Raw genomic sequence first — 12133 nt, 5'->3', positions numbered from 1 at the left:
AATAAGACAACCATGACTGCTTCTTTTGACATCGAATGTGTACATAGTAGTTAACGCACACTCGAAAAATTTGACCTTAAAAAGCTTGACTGCACTCAGTCAATCATGTTAACAGTTTACCGATAATTGATATTCGCAAATGAATAAATTTACAAGGCAAATAAACCAAAAATGTCTGCATTCGTTTTTGGATCTCGAATCCAATATTACAGAATTGTAAAATTCTACAACACCCTTCAGTGTTACCTTATGGCCGACTCTTTGATGCTGGGTTTTTTTCGTCATACTAGTCGTCCATGTACGTCATTGGCAATTGTTCCTTTACTACGATGGCAATTGGGCAAGCTCCTCAAGTTGTTCCTGCTCAACAATCCATAAATCACAACCAGTGATTATTGATATCCCCTCATCTTAAACTTTGGACTGAAAACATGCAGCAGACTTCAGAATTAACTGATACCCGGACAGAACCGGTATCCGAAGAACCGGTTCAGAGACTAGGTCACAAACGGCAAAAAATTGGTTTTATTCAGTTCGGTAATCCAATTTAACATATCAACTGAATTGATTTTCCAATACGGAACTGGTTCTGTTGACCTGTTTTGTGCATGTGCTACTAACCTCTGTTACAAAGATACCATGAAACCCGTATGGAACTCTCTGAGGCAATTCCACAACCGCAACAGGATCTTTCGACATTGTTTTGGCATCAATTACATACACTGCTGATTTTCTGCACCATTAAAAATGAAGAATTAAAGTGAACAATTATCAGCATATTCAATTCAGTAATAAGAAGATTATGACTAGCTGGAGAAAGGGAGAGCTCTACTCTGTATTCTCATCATGTACAAAGAAAATCAAGTAGCCATCATCTTCTTCAGAACTGATGCCAAGCTCTCGAGGGACAAACACAGCCTCCGAACCAAATCTACCAGGACCCAGGTCAAAGATTCCTTCAATATTTCCTCCAACTTCAAGTTTCTCTTTTCCTGCCTCTGGTTCAGCTTGCAGATCAAATTTGATGATCCCTGTGATCTTTATGATATTGTCCAAAATGGCTCCATAGACATATCTCTGTTTCCTGCCACAATATCTCTCGTTTATCCTAGGAAAATCAACACAAGGTGCTGAGAGTTTCTTCTGTGAAGCTGCACCAGTCTTCATATTGAATCTCATTTCATACCTATGGTAATAGGATCAATCAGAAACACCTTGGCTACCTGATGAACTTAAGAAAATATATATATTAGTCATGGTTCACTTACAGTTCAATTGTGACTTTTTCATTTTTTCCCTTGACAGGCCCGTTGAGCATATCTAAATTAGGATTCTCTATGCGACAAGTAATCAAAATAACTTCCTCCTCCTCCTCCCAAGCATTAGCTAGAAAGAGGATTAATGAGAGAATTATTAGCAACAGTGCAGAGTTTTAAGTTCAAGAGAGCAAGTAGTTGACAAACCATTATGGATTATGAAGCAGTTTGGAAGCTCAAACCATCTGATTTGAACCTCATCTTTGGCATACCGTGGAAGTACACCAAAACGAGCTTTAACTGTTGGATCAAATGTTAGTATCAGCTTGTTTTCCTTCACCATGTCCTGGAAATTGAAATGGGATAAAACACTTTCATGTTCTTCTGAATTCATGAAAATTGTGCAGTCTACAAGAAGTAAAAGGTTACCGTACTTGTGGCCTGAAATGCATAGGCAGATCCATGAAAATTGCATAATTCTCAGTGATAGCAAAGTCATGCATCATGACACATTCAGATAGTGTTATAGCTACTGGGTCATGCATGAAACCGTCTTTGGAAATAACTCTGTAGGTGACATATGGGGGAGTTTGCGAGTAACCAAAAGTAAACATTTCACCTACACTTAAACAAATTCCTTCATTATACTCAGTTGTTCTAGTCCTTCATTACTGATTTCGAGAGTACAGGATTATTTTTACCAGTGACTGGGTCAATTTTCGGATGAGCAGTGAAGGGATGTTTCAATCTTTTATCATAATCCAGCATGCCAAGTGTTTGCAGGTCTCCATCTTCCAAAACATTAAGGACATCTACAAAATGTAATAGAGATAAACTTTTATCCATCTTCAGTATTGCTAGATTGAAGTTGAAACAAAAGAAAGAAAGAATTTTGCTTACAAGGTTTGTCCAGCTCTGATAGAGCTAGAAGTTTTCCGCGGTGATATACAAGAGCTGTATTACCTGGAAGAGTGTGACAGACAGACAGTAGAATTTTCATTCCTTGTAGAATCGTAATTGATACAATTTGACACAGCCTACCTGCTCCAAATCCATATGACATGTCCAATACATTGAACTTTTCTCTTAGCGTTTTAATGAAAATTGTGAATAATCCGAACAGCCCCTTGAGATCTCCAAACTGCAAAACAGTCCCAGAAGAGAACAATTTACAATAACTTTCCAAGGAAGAATATCACCTGCAGGAGTGATCCGATCTAGAGTTCAAGATCAGTTTGATTTTAAGAAGTTCAGCTCAAGAATGGTTTAAAATTGATAAGTTAAAACTCAAGCTTAACTCGAAAACAATTTAAGTTTAAACGTGATTTGAGTTGACTTGAATTCAAATGTTTAAATCGATTTAAACTCACTTGTTTATAAAGACGAGCTTAATCGTTGATTCAAACTCAACTTGTCTAAGTTACGATTCAAAAATGAGTAGCTTGGATCAAATCCATTCATTTGAATTCAAATGTTCAAATAACTTCAAACTCGATTTATTTATAAAAATGAGTTAAATCCTCAGCTTGAACACAACTTGTTAAAATTCAAGTTGCCATTTGAGCTCAAATAGCTCATATTAAATCCATCCACTTGAACTCAAATATTTAAATCAATCCAAACTCAATTTGTTTATGAAAACGGATCTAATACTTAAACTGAAATTAAAGCGTTCAACATGAGCTACAATTCAAGTTAATTAGCTTGGATGGAATACACTCCTCCTCACCTGTGGAGGTTCTCTTAATCAAATGTTAAGACAGCCTTCATATTATAATCCATTTTCTTCCGATTTCATAAACATAATCATTCCTGCAGCATAAGCACTATCTGGTAAGTGTCCGTTAATTTACCTTTGAAAATTTGGGTCCCCCAAAAAACTCTTCCTGCTTAAGACGTGATGTCTTCACAAAACAGGAAACATACGTCGCCGTTCCGTCCTTGATGCGCACACCATGAACCATGCTGCACATTTAAAATTATATCCAACGATATTGCAGTAACAAACAGAGTTATTTCAGATCAAAATTAATGAAACTTTTATTGTTTTGCAAGAAGAGCATATGTCCACGCACCCGTCTCCATCGAACCTGCAAATGTGAGCAACAAGAAGGAGATAGCTAAATTATGGTTGAATTGGATTTGAGCTGAGTAAGACTCAGTTTGAAATTGAAAACAATGTAATTTCAAATTTGATTTGAATTCACCCGAATTTAAATATTTAAATCAGTTCAAACTTCTGAGTTCAATCCTTGCTTTAAAATCAATTAGCTCTATCCAAACTGAAATTCTCAAATAACTTAGATCAAATTTACCCTTAAATAAAAACACCTTGATTAATTATCAACTATAGATAAACACTGCACTATTGTTCTCCTCGAAGTGGATTTAATTTGAGCTAAGCCGAGTTTGGGGCCAACTTCAGCTTGTATCAAAAACCTAATGTTTAGTTCAAATTTGATTTCGGGCTCATTCAAACCGATAACAGTATCATTGGAAGCTGTCAACAATATATAGTGTTATTAAATAGATAAACGAACTCATTTTGAACTGAACTACCAATTTGGCACTCTAGCTTAAAATTGGTCCGTTCAATCCGAGCCAGCTCGGGAGATCCACTCCAATTTTCTCCGCACAGAGAGAAGACATACCAGTGATATCCAGCCACTGGAGCAAACTTAGAGTTCGGACCGACCCTGATGAACTCTCCATTCAAGCATTCCTGAAATACAAAATTATATAAAGCTTTTTATTAAGCAAAATCGATCTGAGTTCAGTAATTTGTATTTTTAGAGTGATAACATGGTTGAAGCATTATTATGAATGAGTTTGAACTCACTGGTAGATGGCCGATCACGTGGAGGTTCCCGGTGGGAGGAGTTTCGAACGGAACCGGAGCAAAATTACCGGAGAGATAGTGTAGAGGCAAGGAGGAATCATTGTACATGAACTTAACGATCATAGTTTCCAAAAAGTCAATGGCTTTAGAAGCCAGACCCTTGTGTGGCTTAGGATTCACCAACACTATGCCACAATCTCCTGCTCCGCCGCCGCCGTACTTTAGCTCCTCCCTCTCTTCGGCCTCCACAGCGCCGTAACTGGTGGTGAAAACTGGACTTAACAGACGTTGATTCTTGGATCGGGTTCCTGCAAACTGATTATCATGAGTCTTAATCATTGTAAACTTACCAACAAAAGAATTTATGCAGGTGATGAAGTTTGTGAGCTTCAACTATGTGCTCTCTCTCTCAGTTCCAATGGCGATCCATCGTACACCATTCAATTATTTTTAGGCCAAATGACTACTTCCCAGACCCCCAGGATCTCACGTCCATAATCATAGTTAAATTAATAAAATTAGTTTAAAAGGTAAAATTATTTAATAATATATTAAAAATAATAAAATATTATTTATTTTTTTATTAAATTTAAAAATTAATAATTTTTTAAATTAAATTTTAAAATATGCACTTTTACTTTTTAAAGTTTTATTTTCACCCAAATTTTTTTAATATTAGAATCTGACGACCATCTCTTTATTTATGTCATTAACGATCAACCTTCTAATGAAACCTCTCTCTTGACAGTAATTAGATAACGAAGATAGTGTCTTTGTTAGAGACGCAGAGGCTGTCTTCATCATCAAATTGTTGCCAAGAGAAAAGTTCCATCAGAAGGTTAACCATTGCTAAATTCTTGCATTGGAGAAGTTTAGACAAAAATGAAACCCTAAGGATAAAAACATAATTTTTCAAAATTTAATTCAGAAAAAAATTATTAATTTTTTAAAATTACAAAAGAAATGAAAAAATATTTTATTATTTTTAATATATTAGAGTTAAATAATTATTTTATTCTTGGAGTTAATTAGATGAATTAATCTTAACCATCTAAAAATAAGAATTTAAATTTTTATTTCAAATTTATACGTGTAATCTTGATCTGCTGAAATTATACTGTGAACTACATTGTTGCATTGACCCAGAAGTAAATTTTGAGTCTCATTGACGTAATGTTTATATATTGCTCTTTTAAATGAGTGTTACACAAATGATTGCTTTTAAACTAAAGATTCTATTTGTATTTAATCTTATTCAGATTTAATATGAATTAAACCTAACTTTAATTAGATTTGTTAAAAAATTTTAATGAATAATTTAATTGAAATCTTTCAATTTTTTTATTTTGCTATCCTTATTATACGGTGCAAACTATGTAATATCTATCTATCTTTGTAGTTTTATAATGTTTTATTTTATGCTCGTATGCCAAGATTGATGTTCAGTCTAATGAGACTAGAAATATTTATTTATTATCCGGATATCCCAAGAAAGATGTTCTTAAATTTTGGCATAAAGACACTTTTTATGAATATGAATCTTCCAAATTTTTTAATTGATGTGTTAATATTAAATTCAATCGTTGTAAATAAATTAGAGACAAACATATATATATTTTATAAAAAAAAAAAAAACGCATAATTTATACCGATTTCGCAAAAAAAAAAAAAAAAACCACTATAACCAATAACATCAATATTATTTTAATTTATTAATAAATATATTACTCGTACTCGTACAGATAGAAATGTATTCTTCCCCTTGATACAACACAAGCCTTAACTATTATTTTTATTTCTGAGAGAAACTTCAAAGCGGCCCAAACAAGTCATGGGATGGGACCCCTCTCGACAATCACAATTTGGCAAGTTCCTGTAGTTGCTCCTGCACAACACTCCATTCCATTCTATTATTACCAATGATAAATAAATATGGAACCAATTCAAGTTATAATACTAACTAACCTCTATCACAAAGATGCCATGAAACCCATATGGAACTCTATGAGGTAATTCCACAACTGCAACAGCATCTGCTGCCATTGTTTTTGCATCTATTGCATACATTGCTGACTTTCTGCGCCATGAAAGATGAAGAATTACTGGTGAACAATTATTCAATTCACTGTCAAGATGATTATTTCTAGTTAGATTTATACCCTGTGTTCTCATCATGTACAAAGAATATCAGGTACCCATCGTCTTCTTCAGAACCAATGCCAGGCTCTCGAGGAACAAACACAGCTTCTGAACCAAATCTGCCAGGACCCAGCTCAAAGATTCCTCTGACATTTCGGCCAACTTCAAGCTTCTCTTTCCCTGCCTCTGGTTCAACCTCAAGATCAAATTTGATAATGGCCGAGACTTTTTTGTCTATGAAACGGGTTCCATAAACATATCTCAGCTTCCTGAGTTAGACATCAGGTGAAAATATGAGATTTCGCTAAACTAGTACTTTCAAATTTGTCAAAGCTTTAATATCTTTGGTAAAATCCCCAGTCGGCAAAATGCTAAGCATATGTATGCACATCTCATATCATTAGGAAATATATTATTAAGGAACATTAAGGTAAAACTAGTTAAATAGAAGTAGGTCAAATGGTATAAGAGACAATCCGCGGGGACTAGCATACTTGCCACAGTATCTGTCATTTATCCTGGGAAGTTCTACAGAAGATGCTGATAGTTTCTTTTGTGAAGCCATACCAGTTTCCATGTTGAATCTCATCTCATACCTGATTATGAAGAATATTGGTCACAAAGAAAGACGACCTTAACATGACATCGTATGGAACTTCCAAAAGTAAATATACATTAATTATAGATAACCTACAACTCCATTGAGAAGTTCTCAGTCTTTTCTTTGAGAGGTCCGTTGAATATTTCTAAATCTAGATTCTCCGTGCGACAAGTGATCAGAACAACTTCTTCATCCTCCTCCCAAGCATTGGCTAGATACATAAAATTCAATATGAGTGGCTCCAATAATACTTCATGCATTAATGATTGAAATAAAAATAATGTTTTATACCAATATCTGTACCTATTGTTAATATATATAACCTTTTTCTCCATGCAAATATAGATGAAAGTGTGTGAATGTGTGAATAGACCTATCAGATAGTATTTCAGTTCTTAAAGATAATCTTATTTAAATAAGAAAAATAAGAACTAAAATCAAGTAGAATTATTCATAAAACTATAATATAAATATAACGGGTGGATTCGATTTAAGTTAAATTTAGGTTGACTCGAGTTTTCAACTTGAATTTATAATATGGCCAAATGACTATTTCCCACCTAAGGTTTGATGTTTTCTCAAGTTTCCACCCTTTAACTATGGAAACACCAAACACCCACCTATGGTCGGTTAGATTTAACAAAACTCTAACAGTGGCAAGGGTAAAATCGTCATTTTCTCTATAATATTAAAAATAAACTTAAATAGAATCTATTTTGCCCTTCTAAACTTTAAAAACTAAAATTTTCCCTCAACCTAAGTTTTAAAAAATCACAGTTTCACCCTAGGGTTTCTTTTTGAAATCTCCGACGACATCTCCGGCTCCATTGCCGACGACATCTCCGGCTCCATTGCCGACGATCTCTCCCTCCTGAAGTATCCTCTCCTTCCGGCGATCTCTTTCCTCCCATTTGGACCCCCCATCGGAGTCGGAGAATCCTTGGAAGACGAAGAACTTCGTCGGGCTTCCCAGTCGTCGTCGTCTTCATCTTCCAACTGCGATCAGGCTTAATCTTCGTCTTCATCTTCCAACTACGATGAAGACAACCGCGATCGTCGTCGTCAGATAAGTCGTCTGAGAAGACGATTTCTCTTCCCAGACAACTTATCTCTACGTTGGATGAGTAGTGCAGGAGTTTAGGGCGACCGTTGGTGGAAGAGAAACCGTCGGGAGGGGAAGACGGCCGGTGATGGCGTTGGAGAAAGTGAAAGGGTTTGGAAATAAACCCTGGGGGGGAAATGCGATATTTTCAAACTTAGCTTAGGGAAAAAATGTTAGTTTTTAAACTTTTAGGAGGGAAAATGAGATTAAATTTACCACCGTTAGAGTTTTGTTAAATCTAACCAATCATGAATGGGTGTTTGGTGTTTTCATAGTTAAAGGGTGAAAACTTGAGAAATCATCAAACCTTGGGTGGGAAATAGTCGTTTGGCCTTATAATATTCAATTCATGTTAGAATTCGTTTTAATTGGTATACAATATTACTAGTTGGCTCTCAAGGGATAAATAGTATATTTGAGATATTATCAGTAAAATAATGAACTTTATCATTGGATAAACAACTAAGACGTTATCAATCCAAATTGTTAATCTTGGATTTCAAGATTGATTCTATCAAGTCGAGTGAGCCAGCTTACATAGGATCCACCCCTATAAGCATGGAATTTCACCCGGGCTGTAGCTACCTGGAGCCACCCCTAAAGTTTAAGAGACTAAGTCGAACAAACCATTATGACTTATGAAGCAGCTTGGAAGCTCAAACCATCTAATTTGATCCTCATCCTTGGCATATCGTGGAAGTACACCAAAACGAGCTCTAATCGTTGGATCAAATGCATAGATCATCTTGTTTTGTTTCACCATTTCCTGGAAATCTTTTGGATTAAACACTTTCAGGTTCACTTTTTGAACAATGAAAAATTTGAATACCATACCTTCGGACTAAAACACATAGGAAGATCCATAAAAATTGCATAATTCTCGGTAATAGCAAAGTCATGCATCATGACAGACTGTGATAATGTTATAGGTACCGGGTCATGCATGAAACCGTCCTTGGAAATGACTCTGTAGGTGACATACGGTGGAGTTCGCGACTGACCAAAAGTAAACATCTCACCTGCATTCAGATGTCTTGTAAAGAGATCCTGGTTAACCAGGGATTATTTTTAAGAGGATGGGTTTCCTTTTACCAGTATGCGGGTCAATTTTCGGATGAGCAGTGAAGGGATGTTTTAGTCTTTTATCATAATCTAACATCCCAAGTGTTTGCAGATCTCCATCTTTTGAAACTTTAAGGACATCTGCATAATGGAAGAGGGATAGATTTTTTATCATGAAGAGAAAAAAAGTTGGAATGAAAGAAGAAAGTAAACTTAATTACAAGGTTTATCCGTCTCTGATAGTGCCAGAAGTTTTCCATGGTGATATACAAGAGCTGTATTGCCTGAAAGAGAGAGCTAAGCAAATAGTGATCTTTTTAATGGATTATGCATAAGCTTAGGAATTGGATCAACAGCCTATACCTCCTCCAATTCCGTAAGACAAGTCCAGTACGTTCAACTTCATCCTCAGAATGCCCATCGAAAACATCAATAATCCAAACAGCCCCTTGAGGTCTCCAATCTGGGGAAAAAAAAAACCAGAAACGTATTAGCAATGCCACATTGGTTGGAAATTGAGTTGGGTGCGAGAGAAAATCGCACTAGCTAGCTTTTGAGTGAAAGAGATCTAATAACACTTTGTAAAGACCTATAAAAACGGAACAATGATGTAGCTCCATTCAAACAAATTTAAAGTAAGTTGTGTCATTACCTTCTCTTTATGCGCACAAATGATGTATGGAAAAGTCACTTTTCTGAACATCATATAAAGCAAAGACTAAAATCATAGCAAGCAAGGTTCGATAACTCTGTTCATTTACATCAGGCAACCAATTTTTAGTTCTTTTTGAATCAATCAACTTGTGTAGTAAATGAGTATACCTTTGTAAATTTAGCTTCTCCAAAAAACTCTTCCTGCTTAAGACGTGAAGTCTGCACAAAACGAGAGATATAGCTTGCCCTTCCATCCTTGATGCGCACACCATGAACCATTCTACAATTTCACAAAATTATATTTAGGTCTATATACATATAACTCTGTACTTCAGCAAAGCAAGTAACCAGACTTTACTAACAGAAAATACAGGCTAGTTTAGCAACCAGAATATAACCCATGATGCAATATTACATAAAGTTATTGCAGTAAAAATGTTAGAATTTTTATAATATGACCTATCATAAGTCATTGGCTCTACTTATGTGTGTGTATATATATATATATATTTTCTTCGAAAAAATAAACACAAAAATATTTTAGTGTAGAACAGATTAGTAGACCTAATAAATAATGGTTGTCTTTGAATAAGATTTAATCTAGAATTGAAAATCAGTGAAACGCATGTGACTTATTTTCATTGTTGAAATCAGTTCAACTATGATTAAGTATGATTTTGTTGTTAATTAGTTTGATGAGATTGCGAGTTCATGATTTAACTTAGATATTATAAACTTTATGTTTATACTCTTAAAATCCTATCACGTAACTTTTGAATGTAAAAGGTAATTATATAAGTTATGAATTTTAAATATAATTTTTTACATGAGGCTAAGCTAGAAGATCCTATCCGACTTTGCATTCATCAGACTAGTTCCATTGCATACTCAGGTCCGCTCTCTTTCTTCCTATAAATAACAGCAAATCTATAATACGACATAAGAAAAGTGAGCTGAAGAAGACCTTGTACGCCCATGTTGTAGTTATTACTTTTGGTTCATCCAAATCAAAGCGTATAAACTATATGATTTCTTTTGTGATGAGCCATGTGTGTATTGTTTCATTTCAGACATAATAATTTTTACACAAAATTCATGAAAAATGAAAAACTTGATATTCAGTCGTATTGTAACAAATGAGATCTGCACGCACCCGTCTCCATCAAACCTGCACAACAAGCAACAGCAAGGAATCAACACCACATCACCCGAATTATTTGCAACTACAGAGATAACATTAAACTGATTAATGCTACGAAATATTCTGGTTTAATAGTCTGATCTGATCTATTGCTAATAGTTCAGTTTAACAGCTTCCAGAACCAGTTAATCAGGATTTTAGTTTGCCTATTTAACCAGATCATGAAGTGCAATGCAGGATAAATCTATCGTCTACGAAATACGAAGAGAAATGCTGAGCATCTCCTAAATAGTCTAATACTAATAATATTTGGACAGTGAAACCGAGTATTGAACCAGTGTGTTACAACATACCAATGATATCCAGCCACCGGAGTAAACTTTGGGTTAGGACCAACTCTTATAAACTCCCCATTCAAGCATTCCTGAAACACATAGATACAACATTTACAATATCAAAGTTGATATTCAATTGTATATAACTTGCTTCGAACTTACAGGAAGATTGCCGACGACGTGGAGCTCTGCAGTGGGGGGAGTTTCGGACGGAACAGGAGCGAAATTACCGGAGAGATACTGGAGAGGCAACGAAGAATTATGCATGAACTTGACGATCAAACTTTCTAAACAATCGATGGCTTTAGAAACCGGCCCTTTATGTGGCTTAGGATTCACCAATACTATGCCATTGCCATTGATACGATCTCCAGATTTTCCGCTGTTCTTGCCTTGACTGTTGCAACGAAAGCTGACAAGTACTGAACATAAAGGACGCCGCTGGTTCTCCGTCGGAGACTTTATTCTGATTCCCGTGAAATGAAGACGATGGTGATGATGAGTCGTAATCATTATAATGAATCTTACTGGGAAACTTAAAAAATGAATGGAGCTGAGAATTTTTGAGCTTCAATTATGAGCTCTAAGTTGATGCAGAGAGTCGGGAAGTTTGAGGGGAAATTGAAATTGGGAAATTGAAATTTTTAGCACTATTTTATTCTGTGTATACAAAATTGCCACCTATCCTAATGCTTTCACAAATATACCACAACAGTACTCACCTTCCCCAAAATACCCCTCTTCAATATTTCAAGCGTATATTCTCTCTTTCTTCTTCTCTGCAACTTTTTTTTCTCTTCTTTCTCATCTTTCAAGTGATAAAAGAATCATGTAGAAAATAGAATAAATGTTTCAAAAATAAAAGAAGAAAGGAAAAAACTGAAAAAGGAAATTGATTTCAGATTAACAATTCTTTACTGAAAAAAAAACTGAAAAAAAAGTTAAAAAGGTTGTCAGAAAAAAAAACTGAAGAATTAAACTGATTGGCAAATCTTATTCGGTAG

At 35.1% G+C, this 12133-nt stretch overlaps 2 protein-coding genes across 3 annotated transcripts; both read right to left on the bottom strand.

The window, feature by feature from the left end:
- Positions 1–2: 2 nt before the first annotated feature.
- LOC123212767 (carotenoid 9,10(9',10')-cleavage dioxygenase 1-like) lies at positions 3–4589 on the bottom strand. 2 transcript variants are annotated; one of them, XM_044631956.1, is made up of 13 exons: positions 4096–4589; positions 3908–3978; positions 3332–3346; positions 3110–3221; positions 2298–2397; positions 2157–2219; positions 1958–2068; positions 1691–1875; positions 1464–1602; positions 1269–1386; positions 833–1186; positions 622–733; positions 3–360 (listed from the first exon to the last, which is right to left on the bottom strand). In XM_044631956.1, exons 1-13 carry the CDS (start codon positions 4432–4434, stop codon positions 325–327), a joined length of 1755 nt encoding a protein of 584 aa, XP_044487891.1. In that variant the 5' UTR covers positions 4435–4589; the 3' UTR covers positions 3–324. The 2 variants fall into 2 exon arrangements, with proteins under 2 accessions (XP_044487891.1, XP_044487890.1); XM_044631955.1 differs by having other exon boundaries at positions 2157–2397.
- Positions 4590–5826: 1237 nt separating this feature from the next.
- LOC123212769 (carotenoid 9,10(9',10')-cleavage dioxygenase 1-like) lies at positions 5827–11740 on the bottom strand. Its single transcript, XM_044631957.1, has 14 exons — positions 11292–11740; positions 11148–11218; positions 10807–10821; positions 9822–9933; positions 9363–9462; positions 9221–9283; positions 9030–9140; positions 8772–8956; positions 8565–8703; positions 6929–7046; positions 6729–6830; positions 6255–6503; positions 6061–6172; positions 5827–5980 (listed from the first exon to the last, which is right to left on the bottom strand). The coding sequence occupies exons 1-14, from the start codon at positions 11640–11642 to the stop codon at positions 5951–5953; spliced, it is 1758 nt and encodes a 585-aa protein (XP_044487892.1). The 5' UTR covers positions 11643–11740; the 3' UTR covers positions 5827–5950.
- Positions 11741–12133: the final 393 nt, after the last annotated feature.

This window comes from Mangifera indica, chromosome 4, assembly GCF_011075055.1.
Source record: "Mangifera indica cultivar Alphonso chromosome 4, CATAS_Mindica_2.1, whole genome shotgun sequence".
Lineage (NCBI taxonomy): Eukaryota > Viridiplantae > Streptophyta > Magnoliopsida > Sapindales > Anacardiaceae > Mangifera > Mangifera indica.
This window is presented reverse-complemented; position numbering and strand designations above follow the sequence as displayed.

Bases quoted from the DNA above. Each gene is read 5' to 3' on its own strand.
- LOC123212767 (XM_044631955.1), bottom strand. From the start codon at position 4,434: ATGATTAAGACTCATGATAATCAGTTTGCAGGAACCCGATCCAAGAAT. The intron at 3,979-4,095 runs GTGAGTTCAAAC...TTTGTATTTCAG, and splicing joins ACGTGATCGGCCATCTACCA to GAATGCTTGAATGGAGAGTT. The intron at 734-832 runs GTAGAGCTCTCC...TTAATGGTGCAG, and splicing joins GTACATGATGAGAATACAGA to AAAATCAGCAGTGTATGTAA.
- LOC123212769 (XM_044631957.1), bottom strand. From the start codon at position 11,642: ATGATTACGACTCATCATCACCATCGTCTTCATTTCACGGGAATCAGA. The intron at 9,284-9,362 runs GTATAGGCTGTT...TCTCTCTTTCAG, and splicing joins GTCTTACGGAATTGGAGGAG to GCAATACAGCTCTTGTATAT. The intron at 6,831-6,928 runs GTAGGTTATCTA...CTTCATAATCAG, and splicing joins GAGAACTTCTCAATGGAGTT to GTATGAGATGAGATTCAACA.